The sequence below is a fragment of the Nelumbo lutea genome, chromosome 8, assembly GCF_056320005.1.
Source record: "Nelumbo lutea isolate HS-2025 chromosome 8, American lotus-T2T, whole genome shotgun sequence".
Classification (NCBI taxonomy): Eukaryota; Viridiplantae; Streptophyta; class Magnoliopsida; order Proteales; family Nelumbonaceae; genus Nelumbo; species Nelumbo lutea.
Window position 1 is genome coordinate 55,315,088 of NC_142691.1, and position 25,230 is coordinate 55,340,317.

General features: G+C 37.8%; 2 protein-coding genes and 1 non-coding gene across 3 annotated transcripts; all 3 read left to right on the forward strand.

The window, feature by feature from the left end:
• The first annotated feature begins 65 nt into the window (after positions 1-65).
• Positions 66-5,799, forward strand: LOC148844268 (uncharacterized). The gene is made up of 2 exons (XM_088957019.1): positions 66-937; positions 4,765-5,799. Exons 1-2 carry the CDS (start codon positions 323-325, stop codon positions 5,488-5,490), a joined length of 1,341 nt encoding a protein of 446 aa, XP_088813145.1. The 5' UTR covers positions 66-322; the 3' UTR covers positions 5,491-5,799.
• Positions 5,800-14,044: 8,245 nt separating this feature from the next.
• On the forward strand, positions 14,045-14,151 carry LOC148844269 (small nucleolar RNA R71). Its single transcript, XR_016103926.1, has one exon. It is a non-coding gene; the product is annotated as a small nucleolar RNA R71 (small nucleolar RNA).
• A 4,501-nt stretch (positions 14,152-18,652) lies between these two features.
• On the forward strand, positions 18,653-20,784 carry LOC148844270 (uncharacterized). Its single transcript, XM_088956602.1, has 2 exons — positions 18,653-19,498; positions 19,804-20,784. The coding sequence occupies exons 1-2, from the start codon at positions 18,887-18,889 to the stop codon at positions 20,686-20,688; spliced, it is 1,497 nt and encodes a 498-aa protein (XP_088812728.1). The 5' UTR covers positions 18,653-18,886; the 3' UTR covers positions 20,689-20,784.
• Positions 20,785-25,230: the final 4,446 nt, after the last annotated feature.

Consider the following 25,230-nt stretch of genomic DNA (forward strand, 5'->3'; position numbering starts at 1 on the left):
ATAAGATAGGGATAAGGGATAAGGAATAAGATAGGGATAAGGAATGGTGTAGTTGGCGGCGAATTGGCGAGCATAGCTGATGCAGTTTTTGGTGGAATTGAAATGGTAGAGCAATAATTGTGGCTGTTGAAATCTCAGCAGCCACACCAAACCACATCTTTTATTGTGACTGTTGAATTTCGCAGCCACACCAAACGTCTAACAATAACTCTATTTGAATTCCCCAATGAGCTCACCGAAGTATATATTTGGAGCACGCAGAAGGCAATTGTGGGTTCATAGTGAGTACTTGTTTGATTAATTAATCACATATATAGCTAGAATGGAAATCAAGAGAAATGAGATAGAGCTTTTTGAGATGCAGAGAATGCAGAGGCTTCGGAAAGCAGCCTTGGAAGGGAGTGTGAACTCCTTGCACGGATTGCTTGAAGAGGACGAGCTCATTCTCCATAGAGCCAGTGTGGCTTGTCCCACTGAAACTGCTCTGCACATAGCATCTGTGTTGGGTCACGTCGATTTCGGTAGAGAGCTTCTCTGCTGCGAGCCTCGGCTTGCTACCCAGCCTGACATCCGACGGCGACAAACACCCCTTCACTTGGCCTCCGCAAATGGGCATCTTCAGCTTGTAAGAGAGCTGCTCATTGCCAATCCAGAAGTTTGTCTTGCTCGGGATCGGGATGGCAACACCCCTCTCCATCTGGCAGCGATTCAGGGCCGAGTGGAGGTGGTAAAAGAGCTGGTTCGGATGAGACCCCAAGCGACCCGGATGCTTGTGGATCGTCGGCAGACCATCCTGCACCTCTGCGTCAAGCATGATCGCTTGGAAGCCCTAAAGCTGTTGGTGAACTCAACTGGTGATGATTATGAGTTCGTGAACTCCGAAGATGATGATGGCAACACAATCCTGCATCTTGCAGTCGCTGATCGGCAGATTGATGTAAGACTTTCATGCTTCCCTAACTTTGGTTTGATTTTGGTTAGACATATATGACGTTTAATTTCTTCCGAGATCAATAATATTGGTCAGAGTGCATAACACTTCTTAACCGTCTACGATGGAAAAAAAAAACAGGGAGCTCCAGGAGATGTTAGTATGTTCGAAACTGTCTTTTTTTTTTAAAAAAACGGTACTTAAAATCATGTCTTAGAAATCGAGAAGGTGTGGTTTAGACGTGGACTTTCTGAATACTCTGCTAAAAATAAAACTCTAGAAAACATCTTACCTAACAGCAAGTTTCTAACAAAAAATTATTCATCTTCTTCTTCTAACTTACTGTTTGTTCACCATCCGCCGCCTCTTATAACGTTATTAGAAATGGCCGGAGGCAGAGGTGGCGCCGGCGCCGGTGGTCATTCCTCTACCCGCTGCTGCCGCCACTATCACCTCTGCCTCCGGCCACCTCTGGCAACGTTGTTGGAGGCGGCGGGCAGCAGTGGCAAGTAGTAGCGTGCAGCGGCGGATGGCGGCTCTAGTGAACATGAATAATATTTTTGTGTTTTATTGATATTATTTTTAGAAATTTAACCTATTTTTAATATATTTTTTTTAAATATATTTCGATATTAAACCCTAAAAGTTCCCTTCCATAGTCTTCCGTCCAAATTTTTTTGTAAACCCCTCATTGCCCCTTTGCTTGCGTATGAACAACTATCGATGCACAAGATCGAGATCCCCCCTCTGGTAGCAATTGATCAGAGTTCCTCTTTTTGCTTACAAAACTGGGGAATTCAGAACTCTGTTCCCCTGGGTACTCACTATGGCTGTTGGTCCTTTTATAGCATATTAGGTCTGCACTTCCTGTACCGCCAAACAGGTTCCACATTAACGTCAACATCCACTATCTGTGCATAGAGAGATTCAGAATACAAAGAGTGGACGATGAAGTGATATTACAAAATAGACGGTGAAGTGATTCAGAATACAGTCAATGTTTGCTAATTTTGTCAAAAAAAAAAAAAAACGCTCCGTTATTCAGTTTGGTGGTTTTCTTTATAAATTTAAAGAATTTCGAAGGCCAAAATGGTCTTTTCATTAATACAGTTAAATATAATGCCACCCCTATTCTGACAAGGGAGGTTTAAGTCGTAGTGGTGGTTTGGGAAAGACTCAGTTACGATGGTGGATGAGGAATAAGAAAGAAGGACAGGGAAGAAGAGAGAGAGAGAGAGAGAGAGAGAGGTGTGGGCAGTGATTTTGTGGAAGGCTGTCCGATCATCATCACTTGGTTCAGATCTTTGCTAGAGGAGAAGGAGAAGAATAATCTATGGGGCAATCCCTAGAAAATGAACAAAATATAGGAGACAGCTTTTCTTTTTGCCAAACATGAATAATTATTTATTTTTCACTTATTGTGTGGTCTCGCCGCATAAAATATAGGTATTTATTTTATGTATTCCCAAAGGGAGTTGAATCATACAATGCTTTAAGTTGTAATTCAACATCGGGTTGGTGTGCTCTCTTTTAAACACCTAGTTTTTTATTTTGGCTTAGACATATTTCTATTTGTACTCCTTCCAAATGGAGCCTTAAGATTTTTTACCAAATAAGATTTCATGACTTTCTGGGGTCTACCTCAAAATACTATAAGCCATTGCATGAAAGCCCTCTCAAACAGGTTCCTACATGTTGGAGAGTGAAACCATAGCTTGCATTTGGGTCATATACACTACTTGTAATTCAAATAAATACTACATATTTATGTTTAACAATTCTAAATAAAAATCAAAAGATGATTTTAATCTCAAGAAATTTATACAAATAAAATATTAATATTAGAATAATTATTTTAGTACTTAAAATTAACATATATTTTATTAATTAATATTTTAATTTACCTTACATGAAATAACAACATATTAAATATTTATAAAAATAAAAATGTTTATAAAATATTTTGGAATGTAATATTAAATAAAATCTATCAACTCTACTAATCAAATTTGTACCAAAAACGGTTTTTTAATTTTAGAAAAACTATAGAAATTTGAAAGAAATGATATATTTTAAATTGAAATTATATATTTTTATAAATTATTAATTGATATTTTAGTTTACATTTGAGAATTTAATATTTGGTTGAATTTTTTAATGTAAAAAATAGTAAAATAGAATATAATTGATATAATAATTAAAATATAATATGTGCATATATTATGTGTCTTGGACTCTAGATTGATGCATTATTGATAAAATTATATGACATTTATGCATCTCATCATATTAATTATAATATAGTTGTTCATATATACTGTTAAAGTAATATTAATTATAATATAGTTGTTCATATTAATTATATTTATGAAATTTATATATGCTTTCCTAGCATTTTCAAGCACTTTCATAATTTTCATTAGTATCTATGCATTTCCAAAGTATATCGGTATCCATATCCAAGTTGTATGATTCTATACTCAATATTGATACTTTAGTCCTTGGTCACAACTAACAACACATCCTTTCATTGTAAGTAATCTTCACACTCACTCAAGACTTAACCCAAAATCAAAGAGTCCTCTCACTCGGTCATCATTCCCACCCGAGAAGTATTTTAGGGAAAAGATGCATGTTAGTAAATAGACATGAGTTGTGGAGATAGGATTGTCAATGAACTAGATATTGGTTTTAACCCAACTTGGTCCAATATGAGTCATTATAGACTAGATCCAATTCAATTTGATGAATATTTTGAACCATTTTGGACTGATCCAATTCAATGTTTGGACCAATCTAATCCATTAATTAACATCTGTACCCTTATCTTCTGTTAATGGACCAAATATTGGTTCAATGTGACCAAATCCAATATAAATCCAATCCAATAAATACTTTGCAATTTAGACCACTAAATCTCCATTGATCCAATTCAATTAATACGTCTTACTAATCCATCAAACCCAATCAAATTGTCCTTGATAAAAACATTCAATAAATACTTTGTTGTCGCATGTCTTGTTTCGCATGAGAAAAAAAGTTGTGGGCTTCCTTTCAGATAAGGGAAATTCTACTATTTATATGTTAACCTGATTTTGGGTTTCTTAGGTGGTGTTCAGTAAACTAAAATCTAAAGTTTGAAGAGCAAATAAACCCTCGAAAAAGCTCTAAAAGCATTTGGAGGAAATTTTGCTTTTCTGCTTTTGCAAACATCTGAATATGGTGGGATTGTTCAGTAATTTGAATGCTGTGACGTCTAAGAAGTTTGTTTTTTACAAATTTACCCTTGAAAGTCATTATGTAAATAAAAGTAAAAGAAATTGATTAAAGTAATAGGATATTGTAAAAATATTACAAAAATAAAGCAAAATATAAAATATGATAAAAATCAATAAATACTATCAATAAAAATAAAAATAATGTAAAAAATGATTAAATAGCAAAAGTTATTATAAATATAATAAAAAATAAAACAATGAAACAATAATGGTAATAAAAATTAAATATATAAAATAGAGCATTTAATGATAAAAATAGTAAAATTGTGTAAAAGATGTCAATAAATAATAAAATAATATAAAAAGAGATAAAATAGCAAAAATTTATGATATAGTAATAACAGCAGTAGTAGTAATAATAATAATAATAATAATAAAAATAATAATAAGAATAAGAATAAGAATAATAAGAATAATAAATTATTACTACTACTACTATTATTAAAATATTGCTTCACCCGATTAACTTTTTAGTTAATTTTACTTAAGCAGATAAATAATTCATCATCCTCGTTCAAGCCTTATTTCAAACATATTATGTTGACAAATGTGCAGACCATCAGATTTTTGCTTAGCAAAACTGCAATTAATGTGAACTCTTTGAACGCCAACTCCTTAACGGCCTTGGATGTTTTAATGAGAAGTCCAAGAGAACTGAAAGATGTGGAAATCGAAGAGGCCCTTCTTAGTATGGGAGCTTTAAGAGCTAGGAGTATAATGAATACGTGGATGGAAGACATGCGCAACACATTGATGGTGGTGGCGATATTGATTGCAACCATGGCCTTTCAAGTGGGAGTAAACCCCCCAGGTGGTGTTTTGACGCTAGACGACATGCTGAAAAATAATGGTGATAATGCATCTGAACTAGCTCCATCTCCAAGCATTCCTGAAGCAGGCAAGTCTGTAATGGCTCACGAGGACCATATAACATTTCGTCGTCTTTTCCGTTTCAACACAACAAGTTTCGTTGCCTCTCTGAGTATAATTTTATTTATGATAAGCGGATTACCATTCAGTCATAGGTATTTTATGTGGTTTTTGATGGCGATCATGTGGCTTGCAGTCACATCAATGGCTTTAACTTACTTGTTTTCGATATTAGCCTTGACACCACGTACTGTGTTAAAAGAACTGGACCGTCAATTGATAATAGCAGTGAGCACATGGTTGGGCCTGATGACCTTGCTCGTTCTTAGCCATAGCATTCGCTTAACATACAACTGGATGAAAGGTAAGAGAAAGCAGAGGAAAGGGAGCCACCAGGATTACACAGTTTGATCAATGTTTTCTCCTAGAATTTAAGAAACACTTGTGGAACATATGCATGCATGCATTTATTTATCTCTGTGCTTTGTGTTTTGGCATTAATTGGTCGCTTATTAGCTCGCTTCTTGAGTCCAGGCATATCTTGTATTAATAATCAGTACCCCCTCTGTCCACAAGCTCCTGTACATGTCTCTTCAAATGTTTTGAAATGACCATGTTAAACTAATTATATGGTTTTGGAAATCAGCTGGATGTTCCGAGGTAAAATTATACCTTTGTTTTTCCTTGATAGAAGTAAAATTATGCCTCTTTATGGGAAAATTACATTGTGTTCATCTGGTGGACGAATTCTTTTAATTTATTTGTCAGAATAGGCCGTTCATTCAAATCGGATGGTCGGACCGTCGACCTAAAAACTGGTGGTAGAACAGTTCCATTTTCGGGTCATTTCTTACAATGTTGATGTAGATCATTCATAAATGTATATGAGATACATAAAATCAAAAAGTGTGGACTGGTTCGGTCCATACAATTTGTCCATATTTCACATTTCAGAACAATTGTGGATTCTAGTATGATATGAATTGGTCCGTACCATAGGGTGTGATGTGGAATAATATATACTCACCAATTTCTCATCCACACTACAAAACACCCCCTTAGTGAATAGTACTTTTGTATTTGGAACAATAGAATTTGACCTCTATTAGCAACAAAAAGTAGCTCTTTTATAAAATATGGCACACACAAGTTATCTTTTGCAAGGTACCTATGAGAATATGCCACGTCAGCTTATCATGTAGAACAATAGACAATTAATGGAACTACATTTCAAAACTTGCATTTAACTTAAAATTAATTTCGTAGAAAGTCAATAAGAAGAATTAGTCCCTAAAAACAAACCCATTTGCATTGAGTGACACCCCTTAGAAATAATTGGGATCTGCTCCTCACACAATGCGTCTCACACCGACCTCACATGGGAGATATTCCCAATGCACGGTGAGATGTCGGTGTGAAGCGCACTGTGTGAGGAGAAGATATGGTGTGTGCATTAGAAACTACTAACTATAATAACTTTTGGGGTTGATTAGAGCACATCCCAATTTTTGATAAATAGGAGTCATTTCGTGCTGGATGACTTGTTTTTGTTTGTGTAGAAGATTTCAACAGGGCAGTAACATAAGCAAGCCACTTCAACCATATAGACAGAAGGGGCAAAGAAACCATTGTTCCCGAATCACCCAATTTTTCTTCAAACCCTCCCCTTTTCCTCGAGAGAGGGGATTTTAGAGAAAATAGTTCCAAGACTTTTATCTAATTGAACACGCAGAAAGACTTAACTCGGTCTTTCCCACAGGACTAGTATTTAATGCAAAGCAGGCAGTCGATTATTATTACAACTGTTCCTGTTATAGTGAGTGTTTTGATCAGTTAATCAGTCAGAACGATGGAATTCAGGAGTGCTGAGATAGAGCTCATTGACATCAAGAGAATGCAGAGGCTTCGGGAAGCAGCCTTAGAAGGGAGTATAAATTCCTTGCACGAATTGCTCCGGCAGGACGAGCTCATTCTTCATAGAGCCAGCGTGGTTTGTGCCGCCGAGACTGCTCTGCACATAGCATCTGTGCTCGGCCACCTCGATTTTGCTAGAGACCTCCTTATATAGTTTTTCAAGGGGGCTCTTGCCCCTTCTTGAAACCTCTAGAATGGGGTGTATTACACCCCTCATGAACCTTCTAGAGTGCTCCCTCCTTCTCTTGAAGAAACTCCTAGAAGTTGCCGCCCCTAGCTCCCTTTGGGCTGCTATTTGGGCTACAATTTAACTTGCTTTTGAGCTCATGTGGGCTACACTCTAGGCTGTTACTTGGGCTAAAAATGGGCCTTCCTTGCTGGGCCGAATTCTCCTCATAGCTAGGCTTTATTTTCTTGGGTTTTCTCAAGGAATTCACTTGCTCTTTTTGGGCCGAAGTGCTCTCTCTTGCTTCCACGACCGGGCTGGACTGAAATTGGTCTTTTTGAACCTTCTTTTCTTGCCTTTTTCCTTCCTTTTCTTGGATTGATTATCCCTGAACCTATTCTTAGCATTAAGCTAAATTAAGGCAAAAATTAATAAAACCGGCATAAAAATCCATGCTAAAGTCCTCAAAAATTATAGATAAATTGTAAGTTCATCAAATACCCCCACACTTAAGCTTTTGCTTGTCCTCAAGCAAAGACATCAGCCATAAACTTAACATTCCCTCCTTCTGTTCTCACCATTTACCTGGTGAACTTTTTAAGATAGAAATGCATTGAGTAGTCGGGGAACTTTTGTAAGTGCTCAACTCTTATTCTTGTAAATTACCATTTAAGATATGTATCAGATCCGAGGAAAGGAGAATATGAATTTCATCATAGTCTAGCCTTCACTCCTAATTCATATATAAATCAGCTCCTTAATTGTCAAGGTTAATAATCAAATTTCACTAAGTTTCACATCTGTAACTAAATCTCAATGAGAGTTCAACTTTAGAGTGCCCCTTTGAACCTCGGTTGTCACCACAATTACTTATTTCTAAGGGTGAGTGCATTTTATGCTCCATCTCACCTTTTTTTTCTTTTCGGTGTGAGTGCATTTTATGCTCCATCTCACACTTCTCTTTTTTTTTTTTTTTTTTTTTTTTTTTTTTTTTGGTGTGAGTGCATCTTATGCTCCATCTCACACTGGTCACTTGCTTGAGGTAGGTAAATAGGACTCATGTTCTAAGCTGCTAGTTTTACTATTCAGCTCAGAATAGCGGAGTCAATTTGGGCTTTTGTCCTTCTTTTGCAATTATTGAACCTCAAGAATCAACATTTCAGATGTGCACTAGTTTTCTTGACCATTAACAATGAAATCAAGGGCTTCCATACACATGAAGGAAGTTAGGGCTAGTCATGCTGAAAGGCATATTCAGCTCCCCTTTTCTCCTGCATATATCAAATTGGGTCATTCACAAGAATAAAAACTTAACAAGTACATCAGTCTCCCTCAACTCATTGAATTCCTTCTTAAAAAAAAAAATCATCAAATAAATAGTAATGAACTTGAGGGGTTCCAGTCTTTTTTTTTTTTTTTTTTTTTTGTGATGTCATTGCCTGCATATGTGTGTTGGGGTGCATGAGGTGCATGGTTTCAACCCCCATACCCTAGCCTCGGGCTCACTCCCCCACACTTGAGATGAACATTGTCCTCAATGTTCGTAGTGTTAGGGAGTCACACTTGCTAGAGCAAATTGAAGAAAAGAAAATGATGAACTGAGTCCTTAAAGAATTGGAATTTTGAGAAAAAGATCTTTATTTTACTAACTAATATTCTAAAAAGATAAATGACAAAAAGATTCCTTAACTTGTTCATGAGCAAGCATAAGAGATTATTGGTTATCTAGATAAACAGTGGATGGAGGGGGTACAGTACTGCCCATTAAATATGGTTTCAGGCGCTCCCCTTTTCTCCTGCATATATCAAATTGGGTCATTCACAAGAATAAAAACTTAACAAGTACATCAGTCTCCCTCAACTCATTGAATTCCTTCTTAAAAAAAAAATCATCAAATAAATAGTAATGAACTTGAGGGGTTCCAGTCTTTTTTTTTTTTTTTTTTGTGATGTCATTGCCTGCATATGTGTGTTGGGGTGCATGAGGTGCATGGTTTCAACCCCCATACCCTAGCCTCGGGCTCACTCCCCCACACTTGAGATGAACATTGTCCTCAATGTTCGTAGTGTTAGGGAGTCACACTTGCTAGAGCAAACTGAAGAAAAGAAAATGATGAACTGAGTCCTTAAAGAATTGGAATTTTGAGAAAAAGGTCTTTATTTTACTAACTAATATTCTAAAAAGATAAATGACAAAAAGATTCCTTAACTTGTTCATGAGCAAGCATAAGAGGTTATTGGTTATCTAGATAAACAGTGGATGGAGGGGGTACAGTACTGCCCATTAAATATGGTTTCAGGCGCTGACCATTTACTTTAAACGTGCCCTGAACCGGGTGGGTGAGTTCTATAGCCCCATGGGGAAAAACCTGTGAAATGGTAAAGGGTCCAGACCACCTGGATCTCAGCTTACCTGGAAACAAGCGGAGACGGGAATTATATAACAATACCTGTTGGCCTACATAAAAGTCCCGTTTCAGCAAGTTCTTATCATGCCAATTTTTTATTCTTTCTTTATAAACTTTGGCATTCTCATAGGTGGTAAGTCTGAATTCATCCAATTCATTCAATTGCAACCGCCTTTTAGCCCCTGTGGCTTGAATGTCAAAATTTAAGAATTTAAGAGCCCAATAGGCCTTGTGTTCCAATTCAACTGGTAAATGGCATGCTTTACCAAAGACCAATCTGTAGGGGGACATGCCAATAGGTGTCTTAAATGCAGTTCTGTATGCCCATAATGCATCATCTAATTTGATGGACCAATCTTTTCTGGCGGATGCTACGGTCTTTTCCAAAATTCTTTTGAGTTCCCTGTTAGCCAACTCCACTTGGCCACTGGTTTGAGGGTGATAAGGGGTAGCTAATTTATGTGTAATTCCATATTTCTGCATTAACCTCTCAAATTGGCTATTGCAGAAGTGAGTTCCCCTATCACTAATTATAGCTCGCGGAGTGCCAAATCGGGAGAATAGCTTCTTTAGGAAGTGTACTACCCTTCTTGAGTCATTTGTGGGTAAAGCCATGGCTTCTACCCATTTGGATACATAGTCAACTGCAACGAGGATGTACTTATTCTCAAAAGAATTCAGGAAAGGTCCCATGAAATCTGTACCCCAAACATCAAAGATTTCACAGATTAAAATATTGGAAAGGGGCATTTCATTCCGTCGGGAAATGTTTCCCGATCTTTGGCATTTGTCACATGTGGACACATATCGATGGGCATCTTTGAAGAGTGTGGGCCAATAAAAACCTGATTGCAAAACCTTGGCTGTAGTGCGACTAACTCCAAAATGACCTCCTGCTTCTTTATCATGGCAAAATTGGAGTACCGACTCCATCTCCTCCTCGGGGACACATCTCCTTATGATCTGATCTGCACACAATTTATACAAAAAGGGTTCCTCCCACAGATAGTATTTTACATCAGAAAAGAATTTCTTTTTCTGTTGATATGAAAGGTTAGGAGGAAGGACTTGTGCAGCTAGATAATTAGCAAAATCAGCATACCAAGGATATGAGTATTTCTGTATTGAGTACAACTGCTCATCCGGAAATTCTTCTCGAATGTTACTGGTTATCTCCTCTTTTGAACTTACCGTGTCCAACCGGGAGAGATGGTCAGCAGCCAGGTTTGCAGCACCCTTCAGGTCTCTAATCTCAATGTCAAACTCTTGCAATAAAAGGATCCACCTGATCAGTCTTGGTTTTGAGTTTTGCTTGGTAAGCAAGTGCCTTAATGCCGAGTGATCTGTGTGGACAACAACCTTGGATAATATCAGATATGAACGAAACTTATCAAGTGCAAATATTACTGCTAGCAGCTCCTTTTCTGTGGTGGTGTAATTGAGTTGGGGTCCAGTCAAGGTTCTGCTAGCATAGTAAATTGGCTGAAAATGTTTGTTCATTCTTTGTCCTAAAACAGCTCCTATAGCAAAATCACTCGCATCACACATCAATTCAAATGGGAGGGTCCAATCTGGTGCTACCATGATAGGTGCATGGATCAATTTGTCTTTCAAGATGTTGAAAGCATGAAGACATTCAGTTGAAAATTCAAAAGGCACTTCTTTCTGAAGCAAGGTAGATAATGGCTTGGAAATTTTTGAGAAATCTTTAATAAACCTTCTATAGAATCCGACATGTCCTAAGAAACTTCTCAAAGAACGAACAGATGTTGGGGTTGGTAATTTTTCAATTGCCTCCACCTTGGCCTTGTCGACTTCTATACCTCTTTGAGAGATCTTGTGTCCAAGCACTATGCCTTCTTGCACCATAAAATGACATTTCTCCCAATTCAACACAAGATGTGTTTCTTTACATCTAGTAAGCACCTGTTCCAGATTATTCAAACATGCATCAAACGAAGAGCCAAAAACTGAAAAATCATCCATGAAGATCTCAATAAAATTTTCAACCATATCAGAAAATATAGACATCATACATCGCTGAAAGGTTGCTGGGGCATTGCATAACCCAAAGGGCATCCTTCGGTATGCAAAGGTTTCATATGGGCAAGTAAAAGTGGTCTTTTCTTGATCTTCTGGTGCAATTGGTATCTGGTTATACCCTGAATATCCATCCAAGAAACAATAATACTCATGCCCGGCTAGCCTCTCCAACATTTGATCCATAAATGGAAGAGGGAAATGGTCCTTCAGGGTGGCTTCATTTAATTTTCTATAGTCAATACACACACGCCATCCGGTAATGGTTATAGTAGGGATGAGTTCATTTTTCTCATTTGGAACAACAGTCGTACCCCCTTTTTTGGGCACAACTTGCACAGGGCTTACCCAAGAACTATCAGAAATAGGATAAATGATCCCAGCATCTAACAACTTAATTATTTCAGCCTTTACCACTTCTTTCATGTTGGGATTCAGGCGCCTTTAGGGCTGAACGGAAGGCTTGTTGTCATCTTCCATCAAAATTTTGTGAGTGCAGATTGATGGATTAATGCCTTTGATATCTTCTACCTTCCAAGCTATAGCATTTTTGTGTTCCCGCAGCACTCTTAATAATTTTTCTCTTTGTAAGGGATTCAATGTTGCGGAAATTATCACGGGGAGATCTGATGGTTCCTCAAGGAAAGCATACTCTAAATGGGATGGTAATTGCTTCAGTTCAAGGGTGGGGGGTTTTTGGGGTGATGGCTTACCTGATGGTCCGGGCAATTTGCCTAAGTTCTCTAATTTAAGAAACCCCTTTCCCTTGAATTGAGGCTTATCGTTCAGGTATGCTATCATGAGGTTTATTTTTTCATTTTCTGCTTCTTCAAGTTCTCCCTGCTGGATGCAGAGTTCAAGAGGATCAGTTATTCTACTTACCTGGAAGCATTCATCAATTGTCAATTCAATGGCATCAATCATAAAACAAGAATCATCACTAGAGGGTGCATGTTTCATAGCATCAGACATTTTAAAAATTATCTCCTCATCTTGTATCCTAAGGCTGAGTTGTCTTTGTTTGACATCAATCATTGCTTTCCCGGTAGCCAGGAAAGGTCTCCCTAGGATAAGCGGGACCTCCACATCTTCTTGCATGTCTAACACAATGAAATCAACTGGAAAAATGAATTTGTCAACTTTAACTAACACATCTTCTATGATCCCCCTAGGATGTATAATGGATCTATCAACCAATTGTAATGCCACTCTAGTGGGTTGGGGTTCATTCAACCCCAATTTCTTGAAGATAGAATATGGCATTAAATTGATGCTAGCTCCCAGGTCACATAAAGCTTTTTCAATTTTTAAACTGCCAATGGTACAAGGAATAGTGAAACTCCCTGGATCTTTGAGTTTCTGAGGCAGCTTGTTCAGAAGGATAGCAGAACATTCCTCATTTAATGCAACTGTAGCCACATCTCCTAGTTTCCTTTTGTTTGCCAATAATTCCTTCAAAAACCTTGCATAGTGTGGCATCTGGGCTAAAGCATCAGCAAAAGGAATATTAATATGTAAATTTTTAAATATTTCAAGAAACTTACCAAATTCCTTCTCCAATTTTTGTTGCTTCAGCCTGTTAGGGAATGGAACTTGTGGTTGTTGGTGCATCCCTTGTTGTGCTTCTGGTTGTTCCGTCTTCTGTTGTCTGGTTCCAAGGCTTGTTTCTGCCTTGGGTTCAGCCCAATTCTTCTTTTCTACCTCAGGCAACTCTTTTCCACTTCTTAAGGTAATAGCTTGCACCTGCTCTCGTGGATTCACTTCAGTGTTGCTTGGAAGAGTTCCCGGCAGTCTGGAAGAGATTAATTGTGCCAATTGCCCCACTTGGTTTTCCAGGTTTTTGATTGAGGCTTCCTGGTTCTGGAACCTAGTTTCTGCACCTGCTATAAATTTTGTCATTAGTTCCTCCAAATTGGATTTTGGTTCAGGCTGATGATAAGTCTGGTGGAACGGCTTGGAAATATGCTGATTTGGCCAGGACTGGTTTGAATGTCCCCTCCATCCTGGATGAAAAGTATGGTGACTCTGGTAACCCTGCTGTCTTGACGAATTGCTGACATAGTCAACTTGTTCAGTAGATGGTCTGAACTGATTGCCAACTTGGCAGTCTGTACTGATGTGGCCTCCCCCACACAATTCACAATTAAGAGGCTGCACATGCATGGCAGCTATCTGCATTTCATCTATTTTTTTACTGAGTGCTCCTATTTGTGCAGCTAGTGCTGTATAAGTGTCAACATTATGCAAGCCTTGCTGCTTCCTAGTTTGAGTCCTTTCCGAATGCCATTGATAATTGTTGGCTGCCATTTCCTCAATAAGTGCATGGGCAACCTCAGGAGTTTTATTATTTATGGATCCTCCGGCTGCAGCATCTAATATGGTCTTATTTGAGTCAGTAAGACCATTATAGAAAGTCTGCACTTGCAGCCAAATGGGGAGGCCATGGTGAGGAACTCTCCTTAACAGCTCCTTGTATCGTTCCCATGACTCATATAAAGATTCCCCCTCTTGCTGGAAAAAAGTAGTGATGTCATTCCTCATTTTAGCAGTTTTAGAAGGGGGAAAATATTTAGAGAGAAAACGGCTGGCCATTTCGTCCCATGTGGCTATAGATCCTGCCGGTAATGAGTTCAACCAAGCTTTGGCTTTATCCTTCAAAGAAAATGGGAATAACCTCAGCCGGATGGCATCATCACTTACCCCATTGTGTTTGAAGGTGTCACAGATTTCCAAGAAGTTAGCAATATGGGCATTTGGATCCTCATGGGCCATACCATAAAACTGAACCGTATTTTGTATCATTTGGATTATGGCCGGTTTAATTTCGAAGTTATTGGCAGTAATAGTTGGCCTGATAATGCTGGAGACAGTCCCGGTGAGGGTAGGCTTGGCATAATCCATCATAGTTCTTTGTTCAGCCATTTCTTGTGCTTCTTGTCTGACTTGCTTAGCAGCTCTCAAACGGACACGGAGAGTCCGTTCAATCTCCGGGTCGTAAAGGATCTCTTCCAGTTCAGGTCTGCTTGTCATAAACTGTTAAAGTCAAAGCAATAAAAATGCCAATATTCACAAAAGAAAATAAATAACTAATCCTATCACACTGTAAAGTGAAGTATTGGAATACAAAACCTACATCCTATCATGAATAAATGAAGCCGATTATACTAAAAGCAGATTTAAACCAATCATCTTATTCAAGGTTCCTTTATCTACATCCATCGATTGCAACATCTGAATTCAGAGAAATTAATAAATAATAATTCAGATCTGAGCTGGATATCTCATACACACTCATTGGTATACACTACAATATACATCCATTAAGGTTGGAATCAATTCTGTGATGCTTTAGGGCTGAAATCAGATCTGATCTGAAAAAAAAAATTTAAAAGGATCTGAAATAAACTAAAACCAGTCCTGAGTTAGGCTTGGGTTAAAGATTTTAAACTCTACAATTGAAGCTCAAACCTGTATAGCTGATGCATATCAAACACTTGCTAAGACCTAAAAATTGGGTCTGCAATGTTTGGTATTGCAAGTTATTCGGTCCATACAACTTTTGTAGAAATCTGAAATCAGGTCTGCTAACTGTTGCACTATAGCAGCCCTGCTACAGATCTGAATGCTAAAAGAAATACTTGGAAAGTGCTAATTTTTCTTAAATATCTGAGGCATAACAATTATTCAATCCAAACATACACCTCCTTAGCTAATGTAGCTCGGTTACAAGTGGGTAAAGCCAAGAATTCAGTCCACCCAGAATTCATAGTATGCTCTGTATCAGTTCAGTCCTCACATCATATCAATTGCATTTCAGATTTGAATTTCTCTCATTCCTTGCTATCCATTCACCCTTGAGGTAGGTTGGATGTATCATAGGGTGGATTGGGGTAGCGATGGCACCCAATTCACCTCAAACTTGCATCGGTTCAGATCTGAGTTCAGAGGAATTCAGATCTGAACTGAGCAGATCTGTAACAGCAGAATTCAGATCTGAACTCAAGTCTGAGTTTGGATCTGAATTCTCAATTGCCTTACCTTCAGTTATTACTACCAAATTGTTTTTGGGGAATAGCAGAAGTGCCCTAGGGTGAATTGGGGTGGTGATGACACCCAATTCCCCTCAAAATTTCATCAGTTCAGGTCTGAGTTCAGAGGAACTCAGATCTGAACTGTTGCAGATCTGCAATAGCAGAATTCAGATCTGAACTCAGATCTGAGTTCTGATCCGAATTCTCAATTGCTCCTCTGGTTGTTCAAAAGATCTCCCCCTTTTTTTTTTCATTTGTTTTTTTTTTCTTTTTGTAATGAAAGAAAAGAATAATAAAATCTGAAACACAAGCAACTCTTTTCGGCTGAGTGCTGCAGATCTGAAATCTGCTGATCTGAGTGCCGAATGCAACTCAGATCTGCAACACTCATGTTTATGTGAATTTTTTTTTTTCTTTTTGAAGGGAACAACACCAAGATTGAATAGAAATCAAATATGCCTTTATTAAAATGAAACTGAAACCAAAAAAAAGAAAGTAATCTACTTAAGAAAGAAGAAACATAACTACAGTAGTACAGCAGTTGCAGTCCAAGCTGAAATGAAAAAGTTAGCAAATTAACCCAACTATGAATGCAATGCTGAATGAATTCAGATTAAGAATGCTCAATGTTTCCTAATATTGCTTCTCTAAATCCCCGGCAACGGCGCCAAAAACTTGATGTGTGGGTCATTGTGACACTAGCAAGTGCACTAGCCGTTCAAGTAATAAAGTAGTGAGTGAAGTATCGTTCCCACGAGGATTTAGGAAACAATTACCAATACTAAATTGAGCACTTCTTATCTGATCAACAAATAAATCAAAACTCTAATGAAAGCTATGAAATCCTAAATTAAAATCTATCTAAATCATTGGTCCAATTGCCTTCAATTCAGGTTAGAAGAGTAAGCAGTAAATGTCAATCTCAGAATTCAGCAATCTATCAATTTGGATCATTCAAATAAATCATGATTGAGCCTTGGTTTGGTGAAACCCCAAGGTCATGAACAGCCTCTCTCAAGTGCATGTTCATCCTATGCATGAGTGACGGTTCTTCTATCTCTAGCAAGAATCTAATCCCCATGCATGCATTTCTTCAAACACTTCTAAGGCATCAATTCAAATCTGAATTGATCACCAACTGAATTGTGCAAGTTATCTCTAACCTTGCACTCAATTCAGTTCTTGAATAGTAGATCTGAATTCCTAGAGTCTCTCTCAAGCACTCTAGGAATTCCAAGCTGTAGATTAATTCGCCAAATCTGAAAATTGCAGATCTGAATTCTCTTTCAAGCAATTCAGATCTTGCAATCTCAGATCTGAGAATTCAGATCTGAGTTTTGAAGGTTAGTTGGCTGAATTAATCTACAATCACACCCTTATTCAAGAAACTTCAAATACAATGCATGACCATTTGAATGAATCAAAAAGAATTAGATTGCTGAACTGAAATTTTACAAGGTGAAATACATCAAGGAAGAATGGAAACAAGGAGAAAGAAGAAAGAACATATAACTAAGAAACTGAATTCAAATCAAAAGAGAATGAAACTACAAATGATTTATTACAAAAGATCTTTGAATCACAAACTCTCAATTCGAACTCACCTTCTTCTTCTAACTTGCTTGTCTTGAACTTCCTTCAGCCCTTCTTCTTCTTCTTCCTTGCGCCTAGCCTTCTTCTCTTCTCTTCTCTCAAGGTGGCCGAACCTCTAAGAGTGGGAGAGCCTTCCTCTCAAGCAATTGAACCACTTTCTCCCCTCCTAGAGGCCTCCTTATATAGTTTTTCAAGGGGGCTCTTGCCCCTTCTTGAAGCCTCTAGAATGGGGTGTATTACACCCCTCATGAACCTTCTAGAGTGCTCCCTCCTTCTCTTCAAGAAACTCCTAGAAGTTGCCGCCCCTAGCTCCCTTTGGGCTGCTATTTGGGCTACAATTTAGCTTGCTTTTGAGCTCATGTGGGATACACTCTAGGCTGTTATTTGGGCTAAAAATGGGCCTTCCTTGCTGGGCCGAATTCTCCTCATAGCTAGGCTTTATTTTCTTGGGTTTTCTCAAGGAATTCACTTGCTCTTTTTGGGCCGAAGTGCTCTCTCTTGCTTCCACGACCGGGCTGGACTGAAATTGGTCTTTTTGAACCTTCTTTTCTTGCCTTTTTCCTTCCTTTTCTTGGATTGATTATCCCTGAACCTATTCTTAGCATTAAGCTAAATTAAGGCAAAAATTAATAAAACCGGCATAAAAATCCATGCTAAAGTCCTCAAAAATTATAGATAAATTGTAAGTTCATCAGATACATAAAATCAAAAAGTGTGGACTGGTTCGGTCCATACAATTTGTCCATATTTCACATTTCAGAACAATTGTGGATTCTAGTATGATATGAATTGGTCCGTACCATAGGGTGTGATGTGGAATAATATATACTCACCAATTTCTCATCCACACTACAAAACACCCCCTTAGTGAATAGTACTTTTGTATTTGGAACAATAGAATTTGACCTCTATTAGCAACAAAAAGTAGCTCTTTTATAAAATATCGCACACACAAGTTATCTTTTGCAAGGTACCTATGAGAATATGCCACGTCAGCTTGTCATGTAGAACAATAGACAATTAATGGAACTACATTTCAAAACTTGCATTTAACTTAAAATTAATTTCGTAGAAAGTCAATAAGAAGAATTAGTCCCTAAAAACAAACCCATTTGCATTGAGTGACACCCCTTAGAAATAATTGGGATCTGCTCCTCACACAATGCGTCTCACACCGACCTCACATGGGAGATATTCCCAATGCACGGTGAGATGTCGGTGTGAAGCGCACTGTGTGAGGAGAAGATATGGTGTGTGCATTAGAAACTACTAACTATAATAACTTTTGGGGTTGATTAGAGCACATCCCAATTTTTGATAAATAGGAGTCATTTCGTGCTGGATGACTTGTTTTTGTTTGTGTAGAAGATTTCAACAGGGCAGTAACATAAGCAAGCCACTTCAACCATATAGACAGAAGGGGCAAAGAAACCATTGTTCCCGAATCACCCAATTTTTCTTCAAACCCTCCCCTTTTCCTCGAGAGAGGGGATTTTAGAGAAAATAGTTCCAAGACTTTTATCTAATTGAACACGCAGAAAGACTTAACTCGGTCTTTCCCACAGGACTAGTATTTAATGCAAAGCAGGCAGTCGATTATTATTACAACTGTTCCTGTTATAGTGAGTGTTTTGATCAGTTAATCAGTCAGAACGATGGAATTCAGGAGTGCTGAGATAGAGCTCATTGACATCAAGAGAATGCAGAGGCTTCGGGAAGCAGCCTTAGAAGGGAGTATAAATTCCTTGCACGAATTGCTCCGGCAGGACGAGCTCATTCTTCATAGAGCCAGCGTGGTTTGTGCCGCCGAGACTGCTCTGCACATAGCATCTGTGCTCGGCCACCTCGATTTTGCTAGAGAGCTTCTCCGCTGCAAGCCTGATCTCGCTACCCAACTTGACATACGACGGCGACAAACACCCCTTCACTTGGCCTCCGCAAATGGGCATCTTCACCTGGTAAGAGAACTGCTCTTCATCAACCCAGATGTTTGTCTTGCTCAAGATCGGGATGGCAACACCCCTCTCCATCTAGCAGCAGTCCAAGGCCAAGTGGAGGTGGTAAAAGAGCTACTTCGGCTAAGACCCCAAGCGACCCGAGCCCTTATGGATTGTCGGCAGACTATTCTAAACCTCTGCGTGAAACATGACCGCTTAGAGACGTTTAAGCTGCTGGTGAATTCAACTGGTGATCACGAATTTGTGAACTCCAAAGATGATGATGGCAACACAATCCTGCATCTTGCAGCAGCTGATCGGCAGATTGATGTAAGCTTTTCATGCTTCTTACCTAACTTCGATCGCTTTTGATTTTGGTTAGATATACACGACATTCGTTTAATTTTCTTCCAAGAGCAATATCAATTGGCATATTGCTTGAAACCCATTATTCATTAATTAAGTGGATTCCACTAACAGATTTGAAAATCAAGAGTGGGTTATGACCTTCTGGGTTGCACATGCGCAATTTGTTTGATTTTGAAACTAAAATATATCAAGTTGTAATACTTGCTAGTCGTAGACTCACATTAAGCTAATAATGTTTGATGAAATGTTGAACACTTACTGTGCAGACCATTAGATATCTGCTTAGCGAAACCACAATTAAAGTAAACGTTTTGAACGTCAACTCCTTCACGGCGTCGGATGTTCTGACAAGAAGTCCAAGAGACATGAGAGACATGGAGATAGAGGAGGTTCTTCGAGGTTCCGGAGCTTTAAGAGCTAGAGAAATCCCGCAGGCAGCACGAAATGGCAATGATATTATATGGGCCAATCATCACCTCCATTTTCTTCAGGCTGATGAACATGATCGACAAGCTCCCGCACATGGCCAACCAGCGGCCTCGAAAACGGGAACTACTACCACCCATTTCGGAAAGCAAAAAGAGAGGGTTAAGGAGGTGGAGAAGGCACTGATCGTGGTGGCAATATTGATTGCAACCATCGCTTTTCAAGTCGGAGTAAATCCTCCTGGTGGTGTTTGGCAAGACAATAGCCAGAAATTTGATGCTTCAGCTGGAATTATTGCACCACCACCTCAACCAGATTATCAATACAATGCCGGGAAGTCCATTTTGGCCTATGGTCCTAATCCTCGGAAAGAATTCCGGCGACTATACCGCTGCAATACCACGGGTTTCATTGTCTCTCTAAGCGTAATCCTACTTATCATTAGTGGGTTGCCGTTGAAGAATAGGATTTACATGTGGGTGATGATTGGAACAATGTGGGTTGCCATCACGGCTATGGTATTGACGTACTCATTTTCCATAATTGCCTTGACACCAACTGGTATACATGACCTGGATCGTCAGCTGAAAGTAGCAGTTATCACTTGGTTGGCCCTGATGACCTTGCTTATCCTCAGTCACGGCATTCGATTGATATTTACATGGATTAAAAGTTGGGGAATGTGGAGGTCCCGCAGAGGTGGAAACCATGGCAACAGAGGCTGATGCTTCGTCCGGGAAAGGAGTAGTTCTGAAACTTGAGCTTGTCTGCTATGTATCTTAGTTATTTGATTGCTTGTTGAATGAAACTAGCTAATTGTATCAACAGTCAACACTCTCTTTTACAAAAATTATTTCTTAATGTCTTCAAATGTTCAGTAAGTAAAAAAGGGAAAATTGCAGATTATTAGTACCTGTAATTTGGGTCTAGTCTCACTTTCGTCCCCCAACTTTAAAATGTGTCAATCCAATATCAAAATTTCAAAACGTGCTAATTTAATACCTACGTTAAACATGTAAAAGGATACAAATGCCCTTCGGGTGTCATCTAATTTTCTTTGTTAATCAATGCTTCTCATGTAGAGGGAGAAGCAATTGCAATCAGGAAAGATTTGTGGCTTCACGAGGGTGTTGGATGAATCGGATTGCCAAAGCCTGGTTGCTGGTTTGAAAGATTTGAAGTTGGACATGACTTATTCTTAACCAAACAACACACACATCATATCTTGTATCTGGATTCCTTGCCTGATTAGGTTCTTTTTAGAGGGATTTCTATCTAGCCCCAAACCCCAAACCAAGGCATTGACTTTAGAGGGACTTCTATTTAGCACCACAGTTTGGGGGTTTAGATTGCAATACATTTGGCTTCTTTTACCTCTCCATTTGCCATCCTATCAGCAATATTGTTAACTGATCTTGGAGTCTATATGTATATTTTCCTTTCCCCATTGCTACCGTTGTGATTTCGCTTAATATGTGTCTATGCGGATTCTGCTTAATTACTTAATTACTTAGCCATCCTATAATGAAACGAGAGTTCCTTTCCACCAAAATTTCTTTGTAGTGCATTGATTTTCCAACTACAGCCTATATTTTAGCCTCAGGAGATTCTCCATAACCAACCGGTCCTCAGTGTGGGGAGTAAAATTCCCTTAATGAACAGGATCACATAAACCCAACAAAATGGTGCCAGTGTGATCTCTGAGCACTCCTTCCACCCGTAGACTTAGGGTTACCTAGAAAACTACTTTTGAAGTTAAGCTTCATCATCCCAGTTTCTGGTGCAGTCTGCTCTTGAATCGTTGCTGTTCATTGATTAGCTAAACCAGCCACTTCTTCCAAGTATCTACAATAGTCTCTATAGAGAAACCTATGAATCTTTAACCGGGCTTATAACGAGCTACTTTGATTGTAATTAGAACAATTGTATTTATGATACATGCTTCATATGTTTCATGAACACAGATTGGGAAATCAGGATCTGATGTGTGTCTAGAAGTCCAGTTCGGTAAGCTGAAAAAGGACTTACAGACTATATCCCTGAAAATTGTATAAAAGTTAAACTTTGTAACAAAGAGATTCTTCAAGAATCCATGGGGTGTTAGAATCTGAGATGCACCCTAGCATGGACACTTACATTCATTTGGGACAATCCATTCTGTGTTACTTGATCTTTTGGCTGAAATTTGGATTGCTTCCATATTTATGGCTGAAATTTTACTTTGATTTTCTATTGGGAAATTTTAGATTTTGAAGTTCGAATAATAGTTATCCAACACACTTGAACACTAAGATGGTATTCTATGTATAGAATTGTTAAATGGTGCTTGCTTAAAGTTGATCAACTGTTCTCACATTCCTTTTTTCAAATGGCATATGAATCACTTTCACTGAATGGTCCATCAGCAGCAGCCCCTTGTGAATTTTCATATCATCCTTAACTTTGTGGTGGTTATTTAGTGATGTTCTTTTCATTTTTAGATCAATGTTCAAGTTCCTTAGTCTTGTATACCGATTCATGTGTGGAAGGATAAGTTTATCCTTAGTCTTGATCAATGCTCAATATTCTCATTTCATTTGCACTATCATACATCTGCACCAATGAAAATGGATTTGCACTGCAAAGAAACCATGCTTTAACATTTAAATATGCTAATACCTAAATATTTTGGCTTACCAATTTGAGTAGTTGACAACAGGGAATTTGTGAGACCTTCCCTTGAGCAACACCAGTCTTGTATAAATAGTGACAATAAAGGATTGGGTTTGTAATGCAGGTGTGCAAGGAACGAGGGATCAAATTATCTGGAGCCTTAGCCACTGCTGGATTGATTGCCGCACATTCATCTAAAGACCTCCTCAATCACCACCCGGAGAAGTACGCTGTTGTTACTCTCATTGACTGCCGAAGCCTTTTGGACCCAGTTCTCCATAGCTGTCATCTTCGTAAGCTCTTCTGACTTCAAATACATAGTACAGGAAATGATCATGCATTGTTTAATACGAAGAATAAAAGAAAGCAGTTTGAAATGTCTCTAACAATTAATACAGACAGCATCGATCTGGAAAAAATTAGGATAAATATACCCAAGAATAGAGATTGGCAACAACAAATTATGGTTAAATTAAGGTTGTGGCTGTTTGGGGATTTAATTAGAAAAATAAATGATAGAAAATTTATGAACAAATAAATATTCTTTTTTTTGCAATGTTTGGGGATTTAATTAATCAACAATCTGGATTCATATTTTCTGAGTGGCCATTATTGTGTAATTTATGCACAGTTAATTCAGTCCAATGTACCTTAGTCAAATGTGTGTATAATGATGAGAAAATTGTCGATCCCCTAGAGACTAGATTACAGTACTAAATCAATTTTAAACTAACCTAAGTTAAACTCGTGAATCAATTGAATGAATAAAAACTAAAAGAATTAATGCAAATCAAAGAACTTAATAAAAACTGAATTGATGGATAAATGCAAATAGGGTTTAAATTTCATTAAATCAAGGTTATGTAATTGCCTCTTTCATCCAACTCAAGACCGAAATTACCCTAAGGTATAATAAAGTTATTTCTCTAAATTAATTAATAAGTTTTCTTAAGTTATATTAATCTTTTATTAATCCAATTCTACCATCAAATTTCTAAGTGGTTGTCAAAAGGAAAAATTTTTTTGAAAAACTCTAGTCGTAGAAGGGGATTTGACTCATTAAACTTCCTTGGTTCCCACACATGAGCTAATCATCTTTCGATATCATAGTCTATTATGCAATTTTTATTGCCAAGGGATCTAATTCATAACAATCCTTTGATTAGTCATGCATGAATCATCAAATCATTAAAAGATTGGCCAGTTCTTTTAAAGCATTAAGCATAGCAAAAATAATTCCTCATGCAAATAATAAATGTCTTGAATTGAATTAAACAAATAATTATATAATCTTAAGATCAAAATCCATCTAAACCCTTATGTAAGAGAATTTAGCTAGACATCATTAAATTCAACATACTCAAGAAATTTAAAGTGGAAACACAGCAAGAACACATAAAAAAATGATTAGAATAACAAGAAAACTTTAGCATTTGAAGGTAGAAGACAAGTGCAACAACTAAGCATTTCTCCTTTTTGAATTCGGATACTTCTTCTCCTTCTATGGCATGCTGAAATTACTTCCTCTTCTCTTCTGATGGGTTGAGTCTGCTTCCTCTTCTCTTATCTGCTGAATTCTCTCTAAGGATGTGCCCCCTTGCCTTGAGTCTATGGTCATTTTTATAATGCAGCCTCCCCTCAATTGCTTCTCAATGCAGATTCCTAATTCAACAAAAATTAGGGCTCTTAGTCTTTATCTCAATTGAATTCTTATATCTTCTGCACTGCCAACTATTAGACCCGAAACTTGTAGCTCAAATTGCACTTGGTTGGCGGCGGAATTAGGTTGAGTGATAAACACAAGAGTTGTAGCCCCAATCTGAGTTGTAGACAAAAAGTCATTGTTGCATGGTCCTTCTTCTATGATATCTTGATCAATTAAATCAAACTCCTCCTTAAAATTGCACAATTAAGCTCCAAATCATCTTGCAAGACAATTTCATCCTAATTAGTGCAATAACATGCTAATTCCAAAAACATTATTACCAAAATCATCAAGTTAGAGGTATGAAAATATGTACAAATATAGGCTTATCAAATACCCCCAAACTTAGCTTTTGATCGTCCTTGGTCAAAATATGAATAAATACTTAAACTCATGAATTAATCATGCTTTGCTTATCTTGATTTTCCAAAGTATATGCCTCAAAGATTATATAAGGTATACAACTTAGAAAGCATTCAAAACACCATCCAAGAATTATCATGAATTTTAAGCTAAAAAAATCTCATCATGAAAATTGAAGTGTGTGTGTGTGTGTATGTGTGTGTTTTGTCAATTTTCGAGTGTCATGCATGCTTTTTAGTTTAAATTATGCAAACCAATGAAACTTTGAAATTTTTGGATATTCCATAGACTTGCTCTTCATAGTCCTTCTCCACTAATGTAGACAATCATAAAACTTTATTTCAATAGGTTTTTATTAAGCTTGTAATGTGAGGCCTAGGTAGGGTCTAACAAAGAAAAGATAAGGAATTACAAAGCAAAAGATCATAAAAGGATATGCACATATAAATGTACTCTCTAGATATACCCATATTCTCTATTTTTCACATGTATTACAACCCCCAAACTTATTTCTTTTGATCTTCTTGGGTAGTGAATAAACTTTTCA